At 42.2% G+C, this 25,783-nt stretch overlaps 1 protein-coding gene and 1 long non-coding RNA gene across 2 annotated transcripts; one reads left to right on the top strand and one right to left on the bottom strand.

Moving 5' to 3' along the window:
• Positions 1–3,241: 3,241 nt before the first annotated feature.
• On the top strand, positions 3,242–24,951 carry hif1al (hypoxia inducible factor 1 subunit alpha, like). The gene is made up of 15 exons (XM_026193524.2): positions 3,242–3,396; positions 12,725–12,915; positions 14,486–14,673; positions 17,620–17,704; positions 18,010–18,125; positions 19,602–19,786; positions 19,934–20,040; positions 20,710–20,857; positions 20,964–21,226; positions 21,365–21,549; positions 21,632–21,721; positions 21,822–21,955; positions 22,257–22,365; positions 22,619–22,742; positions 23,302–24,951. Exons 1-15 carry the CDS (start codon positions 3,362–3,364, stop codon positions 23,367–23,369), a joined length of 2,028 nt encoding a protein of 675 aa, XP_026049309.2. The 5' UTR covers positions 3,242–3,361; the 3' UTR covers positions 23,370–24,951.
• LOC145419977 (uncharacterized) lies at positions 22,152–22,727 on the bottom strand. Its single transcript, XR_013901246.1, has 2 exons — positions 22,591–22,727; positions 22,152–22,481 (listed from the first exon to the last, which is right to left on the bottom strand). It is a non-coding gene; the product is annotated as an uncharacterized LOC145419977 (long non-coding RNA).
• Positions 24,952–25,783: the final 832 nt, after the last annotated feature.

Raw genomic sequence — 25,783 nt, forward strand, 5'->3', positions numbered from 1 at the left:
TAAAATGTGATCCCTCCACTTGGACCCACACAGTTTAAAAAGTTTACATCTCTGAGCTTTGAAAGACAAGATGTTGGAAAAAGAACAACGATGGCGACGTTTTGAGGGTAAAATGATGGCTTTAACACTGTGGACACAGCAGCAGTTGAAAGAGAAGTGTTTAAGATGAATCTTGGCAGAGTGGCAGAGAGAGCTCGTTAAGCAGGCAGGTGTGAGCCTGGTTGCTATAGTGACCGCACCCAGTGGCTCCATACACACGTACACAGACATGCACCTCACTTTTGCTGCTTAAAATGAACAGAAAAGTCAGGGCGAAACAAATCGTTCCCAAATGAAAAGTAAAAGTCGTATTGACAAAATTCTTTCACTGTGAGCGACAGCAATGTCTAGTCTACCAAATTCTCAGTTTTCATGTCTGTGGAGTTTATTATATGGACGTGGTGACAGTGGAAAGACACCATGCTCTTCTGATTTTCAAACGAACCTTCTGAGCCATTTTAACATTAGAGTCTATGGAAGAGTTGGAGGGAGGAGGCTGTGCATTGGTGACATTTATGAAAGAACCATAACACCTAGTACAATAGTAAACACATTGGATGAAAGAGGACAGCGATGGCTACGTTTTGAGGGTAAAATCATACCTGTAGAGCAAACGCTGCAGACACAGCAGCAGTTTTAAAAAAGATTTTAAGATTAATTTTTTTGCTCCTCTCACTCTAGCAGTTGAGCTGTCTCACTCTAGCCCCAACATTCCGTCCCATACACACCCATTATAAATTTTGAAATGGGTGAAAAAACATCATGAAACTTAAACTGGAACTGAAGAAAAAGTATAATAGATATTGAAAAGATAAATACAAGTTGAATAGTTGAATGTCTTGTCTTCGTTTTAAAGTTTGAATGGTGGCTCTATGTCAATGTATGTGGAAGTAGTAAGAGTTTAAAAATGAGTAAGTTGAATGAGAATTTGAAGGGTCTCCCCATTGAAATACATTATAAATTTTTGTTGAATAAAGTTGAATAAAATTAAAAATATAAATGTTAAAAATGAGAAAAATAGAAGCAGTCATGTCCAAAATAATAGGAATCTAACGATGTTTGAATGGTTTTTCTAAGTTGAACGGTTTTGAAGGAGTTAGATGCCAAAAAACGTACGGAATATGGAATAATAATAAAGATTCGAATAACAATACTGTGAATGCTTTTCAAGCATTCACACTAACTAGAAAGTGCATTTTCTGAAGAAACTGCAGTGTGAATGCTTGAATCTGAATGTATGCACTGAAATGAATTAATTGCTGAATTTTGAGATAAAAATATTGAATGAGATTAAAAAAAACCAAAAAAAAAACCAAATTTAACCTGAAAACAAAGGTGCTGAACTGCTAAAAGCTGAAGGTTACACAGAAGAAGGAGTTGGAAAAAAACTGAAAATGTTTTAAATGTAAATTAGAAAACCCTAAGAAATGAGAAAAGAACATTTAGAGTCAGAAAACATCTGAATGAATATTAAAAGGTCATATTCTTTGAATCACTGAATGACTCAAATGTGATCCCTCCACTTTGATCCACACAGTTTAAAAAGTTTAAATGCCTGAGCTTTGAAAGATACGGTGTTGGAAAGAGAACAATAATGGCGACAATTTGAGGGTAAAATGATGGCTGTAACACTGTGGACACAGCAGCAGTTGAAAGAGAAGTGCTTAAGATGAATCTTGGTACAGTGGCAGGCAGAGCTCGTTAAGCAGGCAGGTGTGAGCCTGGTTGCTATAGTGACCGCACCCAATGGCTCCATACACACGTACACAGACATGCGCCTCACTTTTGCTGCTTAAAATGAACAGAAAAGTCAGGCCGAAACAAATCGCTCCCAAATGAAAAGTAAAAGTCGTATTGACAAAATTCTTTCACCGTGAGCGACAGCAATGTCTAGTCTACCTAATTCTCAGTTTTCATGCCTGTGGAGCTTATTATATGGACGTGGTGACAGTGGAAAGACACCATGCTCTTCTGATTTTCAAACGAACCTTCTGAGCCATTTTAACATTACAGTCTATGGAAGAGTTGGAGGGAGGAGGCTGTGCATTGGTGACATTTATGAAAGAACCATAACACCTAGGACAATAGTAAACACATTGGATGAAAGAGGACAGCCATGGCTACGTTTTGAGGGTAAAATCATACCTGTAGAGCAAACGCTGCGGACACAGCAGCAGTTTTAAAAAAGATTTTAAGATTAATTTTTTTGCTCCTCTCACTCTAGCAGTTGAGCTGCCTCACTCTAGCCCCAACATTCCGTCCCATACACACCCATTATAAACTCTGAAACGGGTGAAAAAACATCATGAAACTTAAACTGGAACTGAAGAAAAAGTATAATAGATATTGAAAAGATAAATACAAGTTGAATAGTTGAATGTCTTGTCTTCGTTTTAAAGTTTGAATGGTGGCTCTATGTCAATGTATGTGGAAGTAGTAAGAGTTTAAAAATGAGTAAGTTGAATGAGGATTTGAAGGGTCTCCCCATTGAAATACATTATAAATTTTTGTTGAATAAAGTTAAATAAAATTAAAAATATAAATGTTAAAAATATGAAAAATAGAAGCAGTGTTGTCCAAAAGAATAGGAATCTAACGGTGTTTGAATGTTTTTTCTAAGTTGAACGGTTTTGAAGTTATAGGATTACAAAAAACGTACGGAATAGATAAAATATAATAATAATAATAATAATAAAGATTCGAATAACAATACTGTGAATGCTTTTCAAGCATTCACACTAATAATAAAGATTCGAATAACAATACTGTGAATGCTTTTCAAGCATTCACACTAATAAAGATTAGAAGAACAATACTGTGAATGCTTTTCAAGCATTCACACTAATAAAGATTCGAATAACAATACTGTGAATGCTTTTCAAGCATTCACACTAATAAAGATTAGAAGAACAATACTGTGAATGCTTTTCAAGCATTCACACTAATAACTGATAGTCAGATTCATCAAAACCAAACTGAAAACTCTACACCTGAACAGAATGAAATAAAACACAATAATAAAATAAAAAATATAAAAAATAACTTTGCCTGTTTAGGTAAATTTTGCACAATATCCTGTGGTCGAAAAGTAAAGGCCTCCGAAGACATTTAACTATAGATTAAAATCCTCCTTGTTAATAAGAAATTGAGAGAAACCGTAAGCGGAAGCGAGGGACTCTTACTTTGAAGTCTCGGACGGAAGTAGCCCGTGTTTACAGTGAGTAACCTGACGCCTTTGAGGGGTTTAGGATTTTACTGTGTCGTCGAGTCAGATGAACAACAATAAAAAGCCGAATCGTTTCGCTCAGCACTTAGATTGAAGATGGAGAAGAAGGAGGGGGTCGTTGCCGTCAAACGGTAAGACTTATCGATTTACGGTTACTCGGGTGAAGGCTTCGGTATGTTTATCTGTATTTTTTCGCTTTTAACTTTGAGTGTCCGGGAGCCATTAAAGCAGCAGCGGGCGGTGGAAACGACGGCGGCTTAGCTCGCACGGCTACAGGCTGTGTGGCTAGCTCTCTGTCGGCCTGTTTATATTCAAGGAACATTATTTTTAAATTATTATTTAAATAAAAAAAAAATCTTCTGTTTCCCCCCCCCTCCACAGCTCAGTGCTGCCTTTTCCATGCGTTCAACACAGCCTTTTAATTTGAAATCCTATTTGAATTGCGCGTGCTGAGCAGGCTTATGTCCTTAAAAAAAATAGACATAATTAATATTACAGCATGTTTACAAGCCTGTGAATTAGATAAATATGCATGAAATGTGATATCTGCCGTACACCTGTATTACTCAGTCTGGTCTTGTGTTGTTGTTGCAGAGCACAGCCGCCGCCTTTGTTCACGCCATGTTGCTCTGCTTCATGGATGTCCCGCATCCCAGTTATGGATTTTTCTTTTCTTTTTTATTGCAAGCAGACATAACAGACAGAGATGGCTGCGGAGAGATAATATTAACGTGTTCGCGGGGTTTCTCGGGACTTTGCGTCTTATTGTAGTAGATTGTTTAAAAAAGAAAAAGAGGAAGCTTTGGTGGAAAGTGGAAGACAGTCTGGGGACATTTAGTGACACCTCAAAGAAAGGAACGGTGTGTTCTCCGAAGGCTTTAGAGCAGAGCCTGAGTACACCTTTGGTTCACATTGTTTTATATGAGATATTTGTATTTATCAGAGAGCATGGCTGCCATAGAGGGCATATTTTCATGTTATAAGAGACACACTTATGTGTTCTGGAGTAAGTGGCAGATCATTTATGGAGGATTTCTAGTCATGTCTCTTTTTTGTGTTTGTTTTTTTGTAATGCTTTGAGGTTCTTTTCAAATCCCGCTGGTGTCAGGGCAAGGCTTTAGGGTTTAATATTAACACTAAAACTGGAAGTATAGTCTTTCCTGTCAGAGCATGGGGGGGTGGTAACATGTGGGACAGAGTGGACAGCCACAGCAGGAGCTGTGACCTCCGCCTAGGAGGAAACCTGAAGCCCACCAGAACAGTGTGCTCAACCAAAAGGTGTCATGTGTTAGTACATTTATTCATATTTGTAGGTGACTCACAAGGATGAACTCTCGGTCACATTATTGATTAGTCTGTTAAAATTAGTTTGATAAAGCCCATAAAGTTGCTGGTGTCAGCTTTGATGTGTCTCATAAAAATGTGGATTGGAAAATTAGGAATATGAAGAAATGGTCTTGGACTTTAACCGCCGTTATGTGTTTGGTCCAGTCTGTGTATTTGTTCAGAAAGTTGAAGCTAGATTGTTGGGAAATTTGTTCGCGCACACTCGGCTTGTTTCCATAAATTTCTGCATCCAAGTCCAAGAAGTTTTTGGAAGGACTCTTTACTAATGTCTGATGTAGATGTTTCACATGCTATAAATTGTTTTGATGTTCTAAAGATAATCTCACAAATTAATCTGAATCTGCACACTCAGATTGTGGAGGGTGTGTGTTTGTTGGCCTTGGAGGAAGTATGTGTTCTTGGATTGCTCCTGGTACTTAATGTGTCCTAGTTCTGTTTGTGAGTTTTGTGGTCACCTGAAAAGAAGTGTCTCTGATTGGGACTAACTGATTTAAAAAGACTTGACATAAGCACATAATGTTGAAATTACATTATTCTTGAGATAAATCAGGATTTTCATCGTCTGTACTAACAGATCGGCAAGTTATTCTGAGACTGTTTTATTGGCGCGTTAGCTGAGTTTGACAGTTCTGCTTTAAAGAAAAGTTGGTTTAATGCCAAAGCAACCTGTGAGAGTAGGAAAAAGAACAGTTGTTCAAATGTGACCACAGTAGGCCAAAGGTGTGCGTCTGCCAGGACAGTCTCCAGGCTGCCAAAAACAACCCTTCCCTGTTTCAGCAGTCTTGGACATTGTGTACTGAGCCAAACAAAGCTGAGCTCACTTTGTTGTTTATAGTTTAGTGCGCATGTCAGTAAGGATATGAGATGTCTGGTGTTTGTATGTGTGTACCAAGTTTACATATCCTTGTGGGGACCAACAATAATGCCTGTCCCCATGAGTTTGAAGGCATTTTTAAGACTCTAAATGTGGTTTTAGTGTCAGGGTTACTATTAGGCATTCAGTTTTGATGGTTAGGGTTAGCAGCTAGGGGAAGCATTATGTCAATTAGATGTCCCCACTAAGATGTAAAAACACGACTGTGTGTGTGTGTGTGTGTGTGTGTGTGTGTGTGTGTGGGCTGGCAGGATATGTGTGATTATTTACGAAGGGGGTCCCGGAGTCTTTGTCCTGGACTTCCTCATGTTTTCCTTCACTCTCTCCCGTCCTCATCGCTGCATTTGTTCCTTTTGCTTTAAAGTCTCGTGACCTGCTGCTGAGTGTTCGTGTGTGTGTGTCTGTGTGTGTGTGCGCGCGCGCTCCCTCCCCCGTCTACACATGCCACGAGAGGACATTGTGTTCTAAGCGTAAGTGGCGGTCCAACTGGTTATTGCTTACCTCATGTTTCATAGACGCTCCATCTGTGTAGATTATAGGTGTGTGTGTGTTTTAGAGGAAGGCGCAGTCATGTGTGACGGCTCAGTAACCGCAGTTTGTACTCCAGAACACACACAGAAGACAGTGTTTGGTGCAGAGCTCTATTCAGGGCTTTGTACACCTCGTCCCAACACATGCACGCACACACATGCACACTTGTATTGAGCAATAAGTCGACAAAGAGCAGCGCTGCTCTCTGACCAAGGACACGGAGCTCGCTGAGGCTCCTCCCGCTGGCAGGCTGCTGGGTGCTGTGTGTTGACAGCCTGTGATAAACAGCTGTAACGCGGCTGCAGTACCTGACTGACTCGTCCAGGTGTAATTACATCGGCTCCTTTTAATGTGTCAAAATCCATCAACATAGTGTTAGTACTTTGTGTGTGGCTCTGTGGTGTAGTGGTTTACACATTCGCCTAACAAGTGAAAGGTTCCTGGTTTGATTCCAGAAGCTCCATGAAGACTTTAATTGTTCTGTTATAAAACAATGAAGAATGACAGACAAACTTTTATTGTGTTTTTTATTATAAGGACATATTTTAAAACCTTTAATATTAATGTTAGGCTGGTGGAGGGGTGATGGAGTAATCAGCCAGGAGGGTTATTCGCGTCCACCTCTTGTGTTTTACAGGTTTGTCTTTAGACTCTAAAAAGTTCCTGGTTTGGTTTAGAAAACGCGGTCTGGTTTCATCAAGACCTCTCAGCAGTAGCCATGCATGCTTAACACTGACAGGTTTGGCGTGACGGACGTGTTTTGCTTTTCCCATATCCTCATGTATCACCCACCGCCATCGAAGGACGTTCTTTGTGTGAATGTGACACCTTATCAAAGCAGCATTATTTTAGGGAAATGGCCTTGAAATTGAGCCTAATCATGTCAGCGCTGTTTTTCATGGGATTTCCTCTTATTTGCACGATTGTTTAATTTGTGCACAGAGAATAAATATCTGTGAGACGATGTAGGACCAGAAAGCCGTTTTCACTCACAAACTTTGGAGAGTTTCAGGATAAGTAGGTCAGGATGTTTTCTGTAGTTGGCTTTGTTTATATTGCATGAAGCACACAGGAGGAAGCCGTCTGCTTCAGACATGTTAAAACCGCTGGAAGTGCTCCAGAGGGAGTTGTCTGGATCGAGCTTCCAGGACGCTCTTTCACTACCGGTAAATGCACCGGTAGAGCTATTACTCGAACTGCTCTCACAGTCTGACAGTCTGAGTTTTTTATGAGGGAGCTGGCAGGTTCAAAACATTTTAAAGTGACTACGTCAGACATTTTTCTCACACACCTCTGTCAGGTGATGTCTAGAAGAGTTCAAGGATGCTGCGCATGTGTGGAAATGTCTTTCCACCTCCGTCTAACGGCAAAACGTGAAACGCTGTCATGTGTGAGGACACGAATTTGGCAGTTTTCCAGTACAGGGAGGAGGAATTTGACATTTAAGGAGGAAGCTTTGAGGGAACTAGGAATGCCATCATACCTGAAATTGAGTAGATGATATCAGAGCCAGTAGATTTACACAATCTGCAATACCAAAACAAAATTATGTAATGCACTTAAACATAAACATGTAGGTGTTCCCCGTCACTTCCTGAAAAGCTGCAGGTTCAGTACCTACACCACCTACAGCAGCTGAGGTCATGAAAAAACCAACTACTGGGGCGTTTTTGGAGTTTTGGTATCAAAAGGTATCCTGAGTTTCGGTTCTGGCAACTTCCTGGCGGAAACCAAGAGAACTGAACTTCTGTTTTCCAAATCTTAACCAAGTCATTCTGGCTGTTGGAAGGTCAGGGTGTGTGAAAGTAAAATGAAAGAAAATGTAAAAGTGTTCAGTCACGTGTGCAGCTCGAGCGGTGGTGTTCATCCAAAAAATGTGGACTTTCTACCCTTTAAACCTGGAAAAGTTTCCACCTGTGCTTGTGGACATGAGTCAATAAATCTGATGAAAATTTGTGTTTGTGTAAACAGCAAAGGAGGGGAAATCTGTACCCGAGAACACGGATCGATAGATTAAATATTGGGAGTATTTAACAAACAGCTGTAATCTGTGTTATAGAGGTGAAAAATTTAAGCGTGTTTAGCTGAAGTTGTTTCCCTTCTGTTGTCTTCGGGGGAGGGAAATTAGGCTTAAACCCTAAAGCAAGTCAGCTGAGGGGAAGCACTGAAGTTGTTGGAGACTCATGAAGCTGTAGTAAATTACATGGGGTGTTTGTCTTGTTTGTGTAAGATAAAAAAAACCTGAGAGGAAATAAGTATCCAGTCCACAAGATAAAATCCCTTAAAGGTGCTTCGGGGCTCTGCGAGCAACAGCAGTGATGCTAACGCAAGTATCAAGCTAATATTGGCGACAACAACAGTTGTCTGTAGTTCTGTAAGTGGCGGAAGGACTGCAAGCAGCAGTGTTAACAACACAAAAAGGAGCTAAAACTTGAGTTTTAATCAAAACAGTTGAATGTAACAGCACAACAGAAGGACACGTTGTGTCCTCACCCGTGTGCAGCTCTGTTTTTAGTTTGTGATAAAACTGTGACACGGTTTCATGTGTCCACATGCTTACCAAGGTCATTGGTAAGCATGACAAATATTTTAAGATATTAAAGAAAACCAGGGCAGAAGAAGCTCTCACAAACACACCCCACATTAATCCCATGACCCCTTGAAGGGTCTGTGACCTCCCTGCTGGGAAGGGCTGCCTTTCAAAGGCAAAAAGAGGAATGCATTCCTCGCAAACCCCCTGAAGGGGTTTGTCCGCCCCTGGCGTCACTGAGCTGCGCTTTGGGAATTCACGTCTTGCTATTTTGTTGCTGCGAGTTTGAGTGTGAGTCGTCTAATTGTCAGCTTCCAGCGCAGCGGTTTGAAGTGGGTTTGTCAGCTTGTTTTTCTTGCACAGACGCAGCACAAAGAGACAAAACGAGCTGCGCCATTATCTCTACTGAACGGTTGCTGAGTGTTTGAGGGTGACGTAGGCTGGTGTGAAACTTTGACCATATCTGTGGCTGTCCAGCTGCACTTCACCTCCTCAAACACAGAAATGCGTTTGACTTGGGATGGCGTGCCAGAGGCTGCATGAAATATATCTGCAGTCTTGTGACCCTCGCAGTGTTTATGTACCCAAAAGATGTTGAGTGACGTTAAGCTGACATGCTAAACCGAGAGGTTTTTTTTGTCTTTCTGCAAGCAGCATACCAGAGTTTCCTGTCTTTGGTACAGTCAGTTCCTTACACACCAAAAAAAAAAAGTTCATGACCCTGAGCTGTGGAAAATTACAAGGTTTTTTTTTTTTTTTTGTTTGTTTCTTTTTTGGCCACCTTGTAGACAAAACGATTGAATAAAAATGATAAGTAAAAGTGTTGCAGACACCTCTGCAGGAAGAGAGCTGCAGCAAAGATGTTGCTGAATTGGAGGAAAACGTCTTGTTTATTTAATTTTTGGGTGTGCTTTTGAGCAAAATTGAGCTGAACCCCAGAGGTAAACAAACCAAATCCCTGTGCAGTGTACGGTACACTCAGTATTTCAGGCTGTGCTTTCGTTCATGCTGTGAACGTGACTCTGTTTCACTTCTTTGCACGAAGATTCAGCAAAGAAACAAAGGGCTGTTCTTTCAGAGGGGGGTGAGGGGGGAGACTCTGAAAGTGTGTGTGGCTGTGTTTGTTTGCTGTCTGTTGAATAAAAGCCATCACGTGGATGCGGATGGTGTAATAAATTTGTACTCTTGTTCTATTGCCCCGTAATAAAGAGATTTGTGGTATTATGTGCTGATGCAACAGCAGCAAAAACAAAGATGTTCTTTAATCTGAGCTCAGATATTCACACGGGTTCCAGGTGGATTAGGTCCTGATACAAACAGTGTGGGTGTGCCCGAGTGTCCCGCTGGAACATTATGTGCTACTGTCTGAATAAAGGACAGACAGGTTTGTGTTCACTTTCAAATCAAAGCAGGGAGGAGGTTTTCAGGTCAGGCAGTGAATGTAGAAGATGTCCTTGCACTCACAGACCCACTTTATTTCATTTCTTTTGACTCAGTGTTGTTGTTGTTATTGTTATTATTCATTGATCACCTTCATTTGATTTTGTTTCACTCCATATTCCTCCAGTGGATGTTAAGCAGCAGTATTAGGTGAGGTCTGATCTGTTGTCTCGGCAGGTTTTGTTTGTTTTGTTTTGTTTTTGCTGCTGAAAACAGAAAAAATAAACACAAAGACTAAAACAATACTGGCAAAGTCGTAATTTTAAACAGCAGCATCGGCCCAGAATTTCACATTCGAAGTCTGCTTGTTTTAGAGGATGTGGAGGCCCCTGTAAGGAATAACCCACAATGTGAAGAGTTGTGCAACATTTCTGTCAGCGTGATTAAACACGTATTACCATAGTGTGTGTGATGATGCTGACCGTGTGTGTGTGTGTGTGCGCGCGCTGTGTAAAGGCGTCTGTCAGCTGCAGAAGTTATTTTTGAAGCCGTGCTCAGCTGGTGTCCTGTGTTGTGTTCTTTTTGTTCTGCGGTTTGATCATTCATTGGCACACTGAAAGAGGTCACTTTGTTTTAGGTAGTTATTAAAGCCTGTAGCTTTTATTATGGAGGACCCAATGTGCCAAAATAAGTAAATAAATAAAGAAACAACTTTATTAGTTTTTAATTTATGTGTCAACAGTGCACGTGTAATGGAATGTTGACATATGTGTTTAAATAATTAGGCCTTGTATTGAATGCCATTCTTTGTTCATTCATGATTAAAAAGCACCACCAAATAAATACTTAAAGCGCGCAGTCCCGCTGTGTGTTCTCGTCAGCTAAATTCTTTATCATTATGTTTTTTTTCTTCTGCGACGTCCGTGTGATCCCACACAGACAAAGACACCCTTCAGATGCCTGCTCGCTGTTTGCTTTTTCCAAAAGTGTTTTACTGTTTTTCAATAATTTAATATTTGTTGTACAAGAAAACCACCTGTAAATCTCTCCCTATTAAAGTGAACTGCAGAGCCAGACAGGACTAACACACCCACAACTTGAAAACTAGAAAAATCCTGTTTTTCCTAATGGAAGATCAATACACTGTGTGCAGTATTTCAAAATAAAAGCCCTTAGCTAGGCTAGCTATAGGAATTTTCCAGCATGCTTTACAGTGCAAGTTTTTCAAAATAACTTTTTATAGTATAAACATTAACTGCTGACTCCATTCAGCTTTTTCAGGCAACCTGTTTACCTGCAACTTCTTACACATTGAGAAGCAACCATCACACAGCAGTCGCCCCACAAATTGCATTTTCTAATCTATTTCTAATTTACTTTTATATTGTTTTATATTTATTCAGAACTAAATGTATCAATAAGTGAACATTTAGAAATCCATCATTTTCTTAACAACTTATCCAAATCATGATCATGAGGGGCCGCCACTATAAATATTCTCTTTAATTTTTCTTAGTTAGGGTCCTCCACAGCAGTGAACGAGTGTGTTAGGTGACACTGTGTGGCCTCAACATGATTGCATATCCACCCACAGCTGCAAAACGCAGTGAATGGAAGAGAAGTGAAACCTGGCTTTTGTCCTGTCAGCACATGTTTTTTGATCTCGGCCTGAGCGGTGCAGAGCGAGCTGATGGATGGATGAAGACAGAGCGAAGAAAAGACGAGCGGGGGAGGGAGCCCTGTAGATCTGGACGTTTTCCTGGCTGCTGAGATAAAAAAAACATTTTGTTCCCTTCAGTTTTTGGGTGCTTCTCCCTATTTTTGCTCTCTTCTGTTCCCACTTTGGAGTGTTTATAGAGCTGAAACTTGTGGGCACGATCACAAAGTAAAGACATGAAGGCGTTTATGTCTCGTTGCCTTTAAAGTGGGATTAACCCTCTAATTAAACGCCTTCTCTTTACAGAATCTGTACATGCATCTGTGATTAGTGCGTTATATATTTGATGGTTGGGTTGTTTTGCATTAAAAGCATCTGGTCCCGAACTGCTCCTCAAGTGTGTTTCAAAATCCAGAAGACTGGAAGTTGCAGTTTGAGTTTATTAGGGCACCGAGTGTTGCTCATAAAATTCCCAGCCTGACTCGCAGGTCACTGCTGGAGGCTTTAAAACTGCACAGCTGCAGCACTGAAGGGCTTTTAGGGCTTTATTGGGGCCGTTCAGAGTTTTCTAGATGCATGCCTCTTTTAAAAATAATCTTGAACTGGCTCAGTGCAGGTATTTGACGATGTATTTTAAATTAAAAATTAACAGCCAAGAGGATTTTATATAAAGCTATCTGCAACTGAGTGTATAGAGCTTTGGCGCTCACAGAGATTCCTCGTACAAACTCTGAGGTCATCATTTGAAGCTTTAGCCATGTTTGTTACGACCTTCTTCCTTGTAGTTCTGTGTTAACAATAAGAAGCGTTGTCAGCAGAGGAAAGGAGGAACACATGGTGGGGCTGGAGTGGGGAAGGAAAGTTGGTTACAAGTGAATTGTTGATTCTGGGCTCCACACAGAGGTCTTATTTTTTTTCTTTTAGTCCCACTTCAGCTCCCCCGTTCCTCCCCCACTGCCCCACATTCCTTCTCTGCTCTAATCATCTTTTCCCTCTCCTCGTCCATTCTTCTTTATTTATTTCTGTCACATAATGATTATCCTCCCTTCCTCCTTCACAGCTTCTTCTTTCCACATTAGTCTTCTGCTCCTTTTTTAAAATTTTCACCTCCTGATCATCTTCCTCTTCTCCTTCCTCCAGGACCAGCACAGAACAGAGAAAACTGCGCTCTCGTGATGCGGCCAGATGCAGGCGGAGTCAGGAGACCGAGGTCTTTTATGAACTTGCCCACACTCTGCCGCTCCCACGCCGAGTGTCCACCCACCTGGACAAAGCCGCCATCATGAGAGTGACCCTCAGCTTCCTGCGAATGCACCACCTGCTTCGATCAGGTAAGAAGCACAGAGTCATGTGACAGTATGTCCCAACAGGGCCTGAAAATCCTTTCTGGATCAATAAGCATTGCCTGATTAAAAATTATTAAACGTTTTGTGTTAAATTCAGGCTAAGACGCTATAACCAAAGCTCATGCATGGCAGGATTTGCGTTGGTGCAAATGTGCTGCTGTGCACAACAGTGACAAAGCAGGTGTTTTCACACATTCTCTGCAGCCCCGAGCCCTGAAAACAGCTTAGGATGCAGTGCACTTAAATGTCACCTGGTCTGAATCGCACGCCCCAGAGGATAAATAGTCATTTCACCATCAGCAGATCCGGTTTTTGGTTCGACGATATAAACTACAAAACAGTTAAGCTCCATCTATACTGCTTTTTTAGTGCTAATAAGCAAACATTGCTGAAGCAGTGCGGTCGAATTTGTAAATATTTGACCTGCTTAACAGCAGGATGTTAGCATACTGAGCACAGCTGCAGACTCGGTTTGGTTCTTTTGGTTTTGTTTTTCTGCACATGCTTTAATTTCATGACCTGCATGCTTCTTTTTTCTGTTTTCTAATGGCAGAAAGCATAAAGACTGGTTTAACTCAGGTAAATAATGCAACTTCTGAGTTCCACGGGACGAGTTAAGAATGAGGAAAGACGTGAAGGTTATGCTTTTATGACTACAGTCAAATATGAGGCTTGATTGTGGCTCAAGTGGTTGTTGTTGCAGGCGAGTCAGGTTTGGATAAAATGTTCCAAGTGGTGAAGTCCTTTAAAAACAGCAGTGTGAGTTCTAATCCTTTAAACGGCTTCTCGAGTGACAGTTTGAATGATGAACTCAGTCAGGCATGAACGCTGCGTGAATGTGAATACAGCTCTGGCATGTTGCGTGTTCAGTGTTACTACTTAACAAGATGAGTCGGCTCATTGCCTCAGGTGTGAGAGCAGAGTCATGAACTCCTCCTGACTGGTTTATTGATTGAGGTCAGAGGTGAGACATTCTCATAGCTGGATCGGATTTTTGAGGGGATTCAAATATGACGCGTACGTCAGGGTTTGAAAGTGTGTTCCTGCATTTACTGGAGGAAAAATCCTGCAGGAGTTGATGATGATCATTTCCAAAGAGGTCTGCATATCAAGGACCTTTAATTTGCGCTGTTGGTGTGAATGCCCACACCAGCAGAGCCATGGGGAGGAGATGCAGGCAGAAAGTTGGTGAACTGATAAGAGGCTTGCAGCTACAGCAGAGTACGTTTCTTTGAGCCAAATCTCAGAGAGCAGCTCACATCGCAGCAGAGGAAACTCCAAAGCAGGATTTGAAAATGTGGCTATGCTGACAGCTGTAATTACACATAAGAACGGGTTGGCTCCAGGAGTGACACAAATCACCATAAACACGGCAGAGTTTACAGGAAGAGATTACAACATGGTCTGCTTGGTGAAAATCCAGGAGGAGACTTTCAGGCAGTTAAAGACGTGCGAAGTCGAAAAGAGGTTTAACCTTAAAGACTTTGGGTTTAAGTAATCCTGCCTGATCGGCCTCTGGTAATAATAATAACCTTGTTGTTTTCTTCTGCAACAGATAAGAATCTGAAAGAAGAGCCTAAAGAGGTGGCGGAGGAGGTGAAGGTGGAGGAGGAGGAGAAGGATGAAGATCCGATGGATGCTTTCTATCCTCAGGCGCTGGCTGGCTTCATCATGGTGATGACTGAGGAGGGAGATATGATCTACCTGACAGAGAATGTCAACAAGCACATTGGCATCACACAGGTACACACACACACGCACACACTGTCTTGATGTTTTTAAATGGTAATCTTCTGCTTTGTGGGTGGCACAGAAATCTTAAGGCATTTGTTTTTGTGCCGTGCAGGCGTGTCCAGGACATTTAATCCTGACATCTGTTGATTGATTTTTGTGTAACAAGCCAAGTACTGATTGTAGGTAGAGGCGAGGACGGATAACGTCGCCGTATGAGTCGTAGTTTGTGATAAAGAAACCAAAGTATTCGCTGCCAAAGCTTCACCACACTGACTCGTCCTTTGATAAATGGAGAAAGTGAGGACTGTGTGGATCCATGGCTGTAAAACCTCCTCTGTAACCATGGTGATATTATGATTTCTGTCGCTACGAGTTCTTGCTCGTAGGGGGCTTTCTCTGTGTTATTGTAGGGTTTTTAACTCGCAATATAAAGCGGCTCGAGGAGGCCGTTGTTGGGATTTTGCGGCGTATAAATAAAGTTGAAATGAAAAATTGATGCTGTAACTGTGGCTTTCAAAGCTTGTTGGCAACCTGTGTTCCTGCCTGCCCCGTCGGTTCTTCGGATCGTGTTGTCTAACGAAAACTCTGCCCATTTGCCGCGTATCCCCGGCCTCCTTCAGATACTTTTACACAATCTGTGCTGCATCTGGTTCGGTTCCAGCACTATTGAGAACGAGCCAAGCTCCTCTCCGGAGAGGTGTTTGGTTTCCAAGTCCCCTTTCAGCTCACTTGGCATCGTGTTAGCATTTGCCAAACTTCTCCTGACAGATGTCATGGCGGGGGCGGGGGACTCGTGATGTCCTCGGTCCAGCTGAAGCCAGTAGAGGGCTGGCTTTTCCACTTTTTTTTTTTTTCCTTTCTTTTTTTAAAAATTTGAACAGTGGGTCACACCGCTGCTTAATTGTGCTTTGCTTCACATAAAAAAAGATTAATTTCCTTGTTATCCTTAAGAGTCATGCTCACATAATTGAGATCATCCATCAACTGCTCCAACACACCAGGCTCTTTATAGCAGAAGGATTTTATTTCAGGATGGATGCATGAATCTAATGACTGGAAACTTTTTATGTAGTTCGAGTATTGCTGTAATAACCTATAGTTTGCACACAAACAGTTTGGTTTGTTTATATCAAGGGTGTGAAAGTCACTTTAGTTAATGGACCAATAAAACAATTATGTGATAACCCACCTTTCTTTTAACATAGAAGTAAACAATCACGTATATTGAGAAACTGCTTAAAATATCCTGCATGAATTTTAAACAGACCGTCTTTATTACAGGTGCATCCAGGATCAGTGTAGCCGTGCAAAAGCACAAAGCAGAGCTTAACCCCTGTATCATATATCCAGATAAATATCTTTTAACTCTGATTAAAAGTGTTTTTAACATTTTGATACCTGTGCTGTTGACGCAATAAAAGTGCATCGTATGTAAAATTATTCGCTCCCCGATTTAAATTTCACATTTTGCAAAGTGAATTATTTACTCAGTTTGTTCTAATCAGCGAGGCTTCTTTTTCGAGAGGCCGGAGAGCTCTCGTAAACACATCGAGTAACAGGAGACCGCATAGCTTCTCCGAGGCTAAAAACATTCCCTCCACACCCTCCATGAGCGAGTCTCCGTTGGCTTAGGATCAGTTTGCCTTTTGATTTTTTTCCTCCTTGACGAAATTGAAATAATGTTTATCTGTAAATGTGACATAAAATCAGAGCAGGGTAACAGGCTGCACCTCTGGTAAAAATTCATGCAAATCCATCCGTGTCTCTGCGAGTAATCCTGCTGACAAACAGGACAAAACAAGCACTCGCTCCGCAATCACTTTATTTTACCATTTATGATTCCAACAATTGATTAAAAATGTATGAATATTTCTAAGTTTCCAGAAATGTGCCCTCCTGTGTGGTGATGCTTACTTTATGAAGACTCTTTGCTGGTTTAATGGCTGATTGGGCGCTGGAGAGACGTAACTGTGACGTTTAATTTTCCAGACTTTAGTCTTAAATCTTTTCCTTTCATTTCAACCGTGCCGGCTTCAGTTTCCCACTCAGCTGCCACTTCGTGTGACGGTCTTGTGATCCGTCAGCTTGGCATTCCGGTTATTTTCCAAGTCAGTTCTGGTTTTCCGTGCAGTGTGTAACATTAGGAAACCTTCTACACCAGAAAATAGATGTTGGTCTCCAAACATCCATTTTTGGCAGTGTTGGTCATTTGAAACACTTGACACATCACCCCAATCCCCATAAATACATATATAAACTTACTGGGTTTAGAAACTGGACTAAACTGAAGGCATTTCCTGTGTTGCATTTATTGTAGTTTATTTCTGTAGTTGCGCAGCAGCGTATTTGCTAAAGTGTCATTTTTATTTTGGGTAATTACAGCGTCTTGGTTTACTTTCAGTGAACTGTAATAATGTTGTTTCAGGGTGTGTAATTAAACCCTAGAGGTACTCGTTGGACGTGAGAACGCCATCATTATTGCTTATATTGTAGATGTGTTGTTTGTCATTCCTGACCTACATCAGTTTTTAGTACACTCAGCCCTTACGAGCTTTTCTTAGATAAGAGTTGTTTTCTTTTTTATTTCCTGTGAGCTGCCAGGATAGTGTGTCTATGAAAGCTGAGCAGGAAAAAGAATCTGTTCCTTGGATCTATTCTTAGCCCCGTTTGAGGAGGTTATAGCGAGTATTCACCGAGGTCCTGAGTGAAGCATGCTGTAACAGCGGTGGCGATTTAACCCGACCTCGTCAACTGTAATTACAGTCGCTGCTAAACACAAAGAAAAATTGATTCACCAGAGAAAATAAAGTACAGACAGACTTTTAACCAACACGTCAGGTTCAAAAACTACATGTTTGTGCTTTAACAAAAAAAAAAAAAATCAGGGGTAGCAGTTGATACTTGTGTTTGTCGGTGTGTGACTCAGCGGTTTTGTTGGTTTCTTATCGTCCACAGCTGGAGCTGCTGGGTCAGAGCATCTATGACTTTGTTCATCCCTGCGATCAAGAGGAGCTCAGAGACCTGCTGACTCCACGTCCAGGTAAACACGCAGAGCCGGGGATCAGGAGCCCACTGACACCTTTATTTTGGAGTTCGGTCATGTGACAAGAAGACAAGCATCTTCTTAATTTGATCTCCAGAATTTAATTACAGGTCAGATTGATTGTAACGAGTTAATTTAGTGCGTGTTGTCGTATTAGTTCTGTTTGTTTGTGGTCACAAAGACTCAGCACAGCCCGTCTGTGTGCTTTCTGAGCTCAGCCGTTCTTTGAATTTTTAAAATGTTTTTGGTACCTGACAAACTTCTGTGAATTACCCACGTTAACAGTGTCGTGTTGCTTTCAGGTCTGAGTAAGAAGGCACGGACAGAACAGACGAGCGAGAGGAACTTCTTTATGCGAATGAAGAGCACACTGACCACCAGGGGGCGCACCGTCAACATCAAATCTGCCACCTGGAAGGTTTGTATTACACACAGCTGTTCATAGATAGATATAGAGATAGATATGCTCACTCACCTCTGACTAACCTCGGACTAGCCTTAACATTAAAACTATAGCCTGTATATAAAAGATGGACACAGCTACCATGCTGTCATCTATTAGTTTTTATTTAGAAGCCTCAATATTAAAGTTTTGGCTGGATCCATGTTGCATTTTGATCCAGAAGTAGTTGTAAACAGTGCAAATGCTTAGAATAGTAGGCTGCATTCATAAACTGTAGGACTGCAGCTACTAGCTAACTACTGCTCAGCAACAGAGTAATAATATACTAGAATACACCAACTTGCTGAACATGCAAGAGTGTCAAAGTGCAGTTTGCAGTGCTGTAAAGAAATGTTCTCTGTTTTATTCATACCGCCAGGTCCAGCTGGAGCATGTCTTTAACCCTTAAAGTGGACGTATTCACCGCTTCCTTATTTATTCCTATGTAAATATATACTTTCACAAGTGAAAGCTGAACTTTTGGCTCATGCACTTGATTGGCTGCAGGCCTCTTCTAAATGACAAGTGTTCCTGCTCAGGAAAAACAAATAAATCACAGCCTTGGGGCTCGAGCAGGAACAGAAGATTGCTTGTACTCTCCCCAACACATTCTTACTGTTTGCAAAAAAAAAAATTGGGAGGTGCACGATGAGCCCAAACGACAGCAGTGCACATTTACTTTTGGCTGGTGTATAAACTACCTTCAATAAGGACGTCTCGAGCTCACACCTCTGGCTTTGAGCACATAAGCTTCACCCACCTTTACCCAGGTCTTCGGTTTATGATGGGCAGCCAACCACAAGAAAGGAAGAGGAGTTAAAATAATAAATTGTCAGCTGGAACGAGCAGAATACGTCCCCTTTAAACAGGCCTTAGAAGGTGTGTCACAAAGTGAGGGACGGCTAGTTCTGAAGCTATAATTGGTCCTCATAAAAATAGGCACAACAGACACACATGCAGCTAAAGTCCAGTCTGAAAGAGATATGGTCAAATTAACGCTGGCAGCCGGCCTTCACGCTGTAAACGGTACACCTACTAGTTCAAACACACACACACTACTTTCAATTCATGCGCTCACGTGTACTTGCTGCACAGTGGCACGTGATCTGATGTTACCATTCCTGTCTAAAGTGCTGCACTTACATTTTAAAACCTCTGGAAGAGTCAGAGGGTTTCCAGCACTGACGTGTCTTGGCTCCAGCGCCACAGAGCAGGGACTCTTTTAAAACCTCTTCTGAGCATTTAAGGGATTACAGCTCAAATTTGAGGTTTTATTCTTTCTGAATTTAACATTGGCAAAAGCAGAGCAACACAAACTGAATACTTTTCATTAAAAGGAGCTCACTACAGCTAAGCAGCATGAAATTGAGCAAAAATAAAAGTTTATTTCGGTTGTTTGAAGCGTGCTTGGTTGATGAACTCTGCTTTAAATTCCTCGCCCTCTTTCTCCAGGTCCTCCACTGCACAGGCCACATTCGTCCCTTTGGCAGCGGCTCTGCGTCGCCCCCTGCAGGCAGAGTCATGACCCTGCTGTGTGAGCCCATCCCACACCCATCCAGCGTGGAGTTCCCTCTGGATACTTGCACCTTCCTCACCCGTCACAGCATGGACCTGCGCTTCACCCACTGCGAGGGCAGGTGAGACGGAAAAATGTAACCGATCTCGACCTTTGACCTTCCCCCCCGTGGATGGGAAGCAGGAGGAATACCATTCCACTGTAGCGCGAAAGAAAGGGGGAAAGAAACCTCTGAACTCCTGGTTTTCTTTTCTCACGCTGTTTCCAGGGTTGCAGAGCTGGTGGGATACAAACCTGATGATTTGATTGGACGCTCAGGCTTCGAGTTTCTTCACGCACTCGACTCAGATCACATCAACAAGAGCCTGCACACATGTGAGTGTCAGTGTGTCTGCGTGTTACAACAGTGTAATATTTTCAATCATTTTCACCGCTTACCTGGGTCTAAACGGCTTTCATATACGGACGGGTGACGAATTAAAGAAAAATCCAGCATAAAACTCTCAGCAGGGTATTTGGCTCTCAGCTGTCGTCAGAACACCTTCAGTGCATTTTGGCCTTTAAAACAAAGTCTGAAAATTTGAGAGAGCACACGGGGACAAAAGAAATTCTCTCATTTGGCGTCTAGATGATGAAGGCAGAGAAAGAGAGGGGTGTCCAACATGAATGTCCAAAACTGGTTTTTCCTTCTAATTTTGAACATATTTATGCCTAAATATTTGCTCCTCATTTCTGATTACTACTAATATACTAAGGAACCAATGTCTGAATTAAGTTCCATTAAACGTATTTCACCCTCAAAGTGCCTGCTTGAGAAGAAAAGTTGGCTTTGATCCACCTGAGCTCATAAAACTAGTTTAAGGGTGTTTCTTCGATATGTCATCAGTCCATCGCTTGTATTTGAGGCACAGGTTTTACTACATTGCAGCTGTTATTAAAAGCTGTGTTTCAACCAGGAGCTCCCAGAATTTGTGTTTTAATGAAGTGAAAATGTGCTCTGGCACTTCATCATCATCCTCTTTCTCTTCTGTCCACACTGCGCAGTGCTCTCCAAAGGTCAGGTTAGCACCAGCCAGTACCGTTTCCTGGCAAACAACGGTGGCTACGTGTGGGCGGAGACTCAGGCCACGGTGTTGTACAACAGTAAAACGTCCCAGCCGGATGCCATCGTCTGCCTCAACTTCATCCTCAGGTACTTTAAAAAGCAGCAAAGTTGTCTCGCAAACTGCAACATGAGCGAGGATGGTGCGCCCATTTACTGTTCCCAATTTTAACGTCATCGTGTTCTTCGTCTTTAGCTCTGTGGAGCAGCCAGATGTGATTTTCTCCATGGAGCAGACCCGCTGTAGTAGCATCCCTAAAGTTGAACTGGCAGATGAAGACTCCGGGACTGCCGACATGTGTGAGTCTAAAACTGACAGCACTGTTTCCACTGAGGCTGAAGATGTGGATTCAGATTCCAGCAGCAGCGCGAAGCTCTTCATGGAGCTGCGGGAGAAGCCGGAGGAGCTGCTGCAGTTGGCTCCTGATGCCGGAGACACCATCGTACCTCTGAGTCCAGGTGAGGCCAACAGAGGAACCCCCCCCTCCTTTTTTTTTTTTTTTTTAAAGTATATAAACCTAAAAGCCTCGTTTATGTTACAGTTGAGGAAATGTCGTCGGTGGTTATTCAGAGTAGATCTTTCCCCCCCTCTTTCAGGTTCTGTCGAGCTCTCATTTGCCAGTCCACCCAGTCCAAACTTGGTGCCCGAGCACCCTCAGGATCTGTGCACCCCGCAGCTGAGAAAACTCCTCGCACCCATCTTTGACCCCATCACTCCTCCTCCATCTGCATCCTCATCCTCTTCTTCATCATCGCCAAGCTCCTCACCTAAACCCGAGCAGGTAAATGTCAGCCTTAAGTCTTTGTGCATCAGTCGAAGTGTCTGCGCCTCCCTTTAACCCTTAATCGATGTTTGTGTCTCAGAGCCGCAGTGAAGAGGTGATGGACACCAGCGAGGTGGAAAAGTTCTTCGCCTTTTGGCCAGAAGATGCCCAGAAGAAAGATACCCCGGTGGTAAGAGCACGAACCGATGAGGCATCAACAAAAGACATCCTGATAACTATTCAGTCAACCGCTTTCTGCAAAATATTCAGTCCTACCTGCATTTTCTCAGGAGATTGAGGGGATGGACCTGGACATGTTGGCTCCGTACATCTCCATGGACGATGACTTCCAGCTGACCTTCCTCAGCAGTATGACCGAGGAAGCTGAGAAACCTTCCGAAACTTCAGCAACAAGCAGGAAACGGTAAGCTAGACCAGCGTTATCTATAAAACTATTGGTGCAAAGGTGTGCTTAGAGCAAACAGGAAGCCAAGTTTCACCTTGCATTATTGTAACTGAGCACAACGGCCCTATGCCAAGATGGGAAATTTGTCCTGAGGGAGGCGCCAGTAAGAAGGCCGTGTTCTTGTCCTCTGTACAGTGGCCCATTCAGGACATTGTAGAGTTCCAGCTTTTTATTGTAGGTGAAGACACAGCTAAAAATTTATATCTGAACATCAAAACAAAGATTTACGTGTTTTACAATCCGTCTGTCTCTCGTTCAGGACTCATGACTCTGCTGAAGAGATGCTGTCACCAGTGATGCTCCAGGACAAGAGACAGAAAAAGGATCCTTCCATGGAGGAGGAGCTTCTTCTCACCCACAAACTACTGGTGAGTGGAAGAGGAGGAAGAGCCGAGAGGGATGATTTTAAGACGTTTAATCCAAAATGTTCTGTCTTGATGACTTTTCACTGCCTTGATTGGAGGTTGCAGTGTTCAGTTTTTACCTTTAATAAAAAACAACAAATTAGAAAATCTGAAAAATCAGTATTTAGTTGGTTTCTACTAATAGATGCTATGTAATGATAATTATGTTTTCAGAACAAACTTTTTCACCTGACCACACGTTAACCTCCAATTTCAGGACAGTCTGGACGAAACCGACCAACCAGATCTGATCATGGACCCGGGACCGGAGAGTCGCAGCCATCTGCTCACAGACAGAGATCCGGTCTTAGGAGGCATGCAAGGACTGTGTGACACTGCAGGTAAGATCTCTAACCTCAGCTCACATTATCAGACTTGCTTCAAATTAACGTCAGAGGATAACGGGCACTGAGTGACTTCCATCCCAAATTCAGGTGATTTGGCGCCATCTAGTGGTCATACTGAGATAATGTTTGGGAATTAGGCAAAATATTCCACACAGTTCAATAACTGATCATGTTGGTGCATAGGCTACTTACAGATTTCCTGTTATGATAATGTTGGATTGTAAAGGGAGTGATCTTTTTCACTCAGGTATTAAACGTGATGGGTCTGGAGCATAAACTGTACATCACAGATGGCAGTTTTTGCTCTATTCTGGCTCCTTTCAGGTTAGATCTTATTTATCAGTGGTTAGCTCACAGCGAAAGAGTGCTTAGTTCAAACCCCTGCAGGGACCTTTTGTGACTCTGTGGGGTGCTTTTTACCTCCTGCTGTTAAAAACAAGCCAGAAATCACTGCCTGTGTAGGTCTGAGACACACAAGAGATTCTTAAGCTTAAGAGTTTCAGCTGTGAAGTGTCCTCTGACCTAACAGTGTCTCTCTCTTTGTGTCTCGCAGCTCTGATGAAGGACATATTTGTATCCCGCCCGACTCTCCTCTCGCCACCTCTCTCACCTATGACCTAAAGGAATTCCTGCCAGTCGCGAGTTGGCCCGACTTCACCGCTTAAAACGAGCAAGTCGACTTTGGATCTGCCTGCAAACACTGCATCCTGAGCACACACCTACAGACATGCACGCAAAAGATTCGAGACTCACACACGCTGCATCACTTCGTCATCGGATCGTTGATTGTAGCCGAAGCCAAACGGTCTCTTGATGTTGGCTTTTCCCGTCCGTCTCTCACTGTGAAACAAGCCGGCGACCCGCTCTGGAGCCTAGAAAAGTCAAAGCGAAGATGCTCCAAATTGGCTTCCCGCAACCCGGCGCAGCTCAAGCGCTCGCTTTCCTCCATCATCACTTACTTTTCGTCAGGGATTTAATCTGAGAAGTCATCACTGAGGTCTGTCCGTTCTGACGGAAACGGCAGGTGGTGCTAATTTTCCTCATGCGAACGATGTGAAAGATTAATCATCCCGAATGGGTTTAACGGTGAGACAAAAAGAGACGTGTTTCTCTGCAGCTAAATTTCTCACAGTTTGATCCAATTTGTGTACAGAACAACCATGTCAGCAAAAATCACCGTCGTCCTTCTTCAGTCAGTGTCTCAACTAACAAAAAATAAATCACTCGCTCTTCCACTTTACTCAGAAATAAACAAAAAGAAACAAACTTGCGAAATCAGTGGCATGTCATTTCAGTGGCATATTTTTATGTGTTTTTTATACACTTGTAAACATTTTTTTCTTTCTATTAAATGATGCAATTACTAGAAAGTTCTGATAGTTTTACTTCAGCGTTCTCTTCAGATCCTGAGTCGCTCTTCGTCGCAGATTGTTCTTGATGTCTAATCTTTAATCCCGAGGTGCCCGGTCTGTGCGCTTCATCTTCTCTTACACTCTATAAGCTAATGTGAGGTGATCAATTGGCTTTCAGACGCATAGCCGTGGATAACCTGCTGAGGGTGTGGTCAAAGGCCAAAAAAAAAAAAAAAAAAAAAAAAGCAAATTTAATGGGTATTGCTTTTTCCTTTTATCGTGGTTTTGAATATATATAAACGTATATATATTTCTATAATCGATTTATCTTTCCATTATTGTTAGTTAAAGCATCAGTAGAGTAAGCTTGTTTATATGCTGGTAGAAATGTGATGAAACACTAGAATTTAGTTTTAGTTTGTTTTTTTGTCCTTAAGATCAAATTTTATGACTTCTAACAAATTTTACCTCAAATTAAATGAGTTGAAAGTAGGCTTGCATCCTTCAGTTGCAGTGTTTGATGAAATATTGTGATTTTGATGTTGAGGATTGTTTTCATTTGGCCACAATCATTTTTACTTTTCCACACGTTATCTGCAAACTACGAACTGTCTGTGTGTCCCCTGTAAAACTGCCATTTTATCTCAAACGTGTTACCTCTTCTAGAGCTGTCTGTGCCTTTTTCTCACCCGCTGAAAAACATTGTTTGGCCTGTTACCGTCACGCAGGATCTGTTCATTATGTCCCCCTGATGATTTACACAGAGGGAGAGGGGTTGCATACTGTTTTCTTTTCTTTTTACTCTTTATCCTGTATGTATTCTTGAGCTAAATAAAGCTGATGAAGCAAAAGCAGAAGCTGTAGTGTGATCTGTGTGGTAAATCCTGATTACCTGAGCTTCTTATGATCATTACCCACAGAAGGACCTCGAGCTTCTGTCCACGACCATGGAGGTCACGTCATACCAATGAAAACAGAAAAATGTTCTTTGTGTCAGAGCGCACATATCTTTTAATCCTGAACGTGAAGTTTTTAACCAAAACTGGTGTTTCATCACTAGTGGTGCAACGGATCAAAAAATCTCACGGTTTGGATCGGATAAATTTTCGGATCAGCAAAAAAAGAAGACAAAACTCATTCCATGCAATTATAAAAAGAAAAAAGGTACAATATAGGGCAGTATAGGTCTTTGTATCTACCACTCAATTCAATTTTACTTATAAAGCGCCAAATCACAACAACAGTCGCCTCAATGCGCTTTATATTGTAAGGTAGACCCTACAATAATACATACCGCTCATTATATCGCAGTCCGCTGTGATATAATGAGCGGTCACGGTCACGTAGCCCTGGAGATCCACCCGTTTGTAGTAGTTAGGCCAACAGAAGATGCCTGGGACAGTTCAGCCATAACTTAAATCCTGCTCATACATGCTTGGAACGATCTTGCCACTAAAGTGGACACGAACGGGATATCACAGCGTTGCTCAAGCACGTTCAACATAGTTTAAACCCCTTGTTTTGCACAACGGAGTACGGCCTCCCGTTCCACAGAGCTGCTCAGAACGATTAAAGGAGCACATCACCTAATGAGATGCTCTCCCTGACCTCAGGTCACCCTCATGAGATCTGTTTCTGGTTGCTTGGTCAGATACATTTGCACCGGCGGCCTGCTGGAGCTCA

Source organism: Astatotilapia calliptera, chromosome 14 (assembly GCF_964374335.1).
Source record: "Astatotilapia calliptera chromosome 14, fAstCal68.1, whole genome shotgun sequence".
In the NCBI taxonomy this organism is placed as follows: domain Eukaryota; kingdom Metazoa; phylum Chordata; class Actinopteri; order Cichliformes; family Cichlidae; genus Astatotilapia; species Astatotilapia calliptera.

Bases quoted from the DNA above. Each gene is read 5' to 3' on its own strand.
- hif1al (XM_026193524.2), top strand. From the start codon at position 3,362: ATGGAGAAGAAGGAGGGGGTCGTTGCCGTCAAACG. The intron at 21,956-22,256 runs GTAAGCTAGACC...TCTCTCGTTCAG, and splicing joins TCAGCAACAAGCAGGAAACG to GACTCATGACTCTGCTGAAG. The intron at 22,366-22,618 runs GTGAGTGGAAGA...CTCCAATTTCAG, and splicing joins TTCTCACCCACAAACTACTG to GACAGTCTGGACGAAACCGA.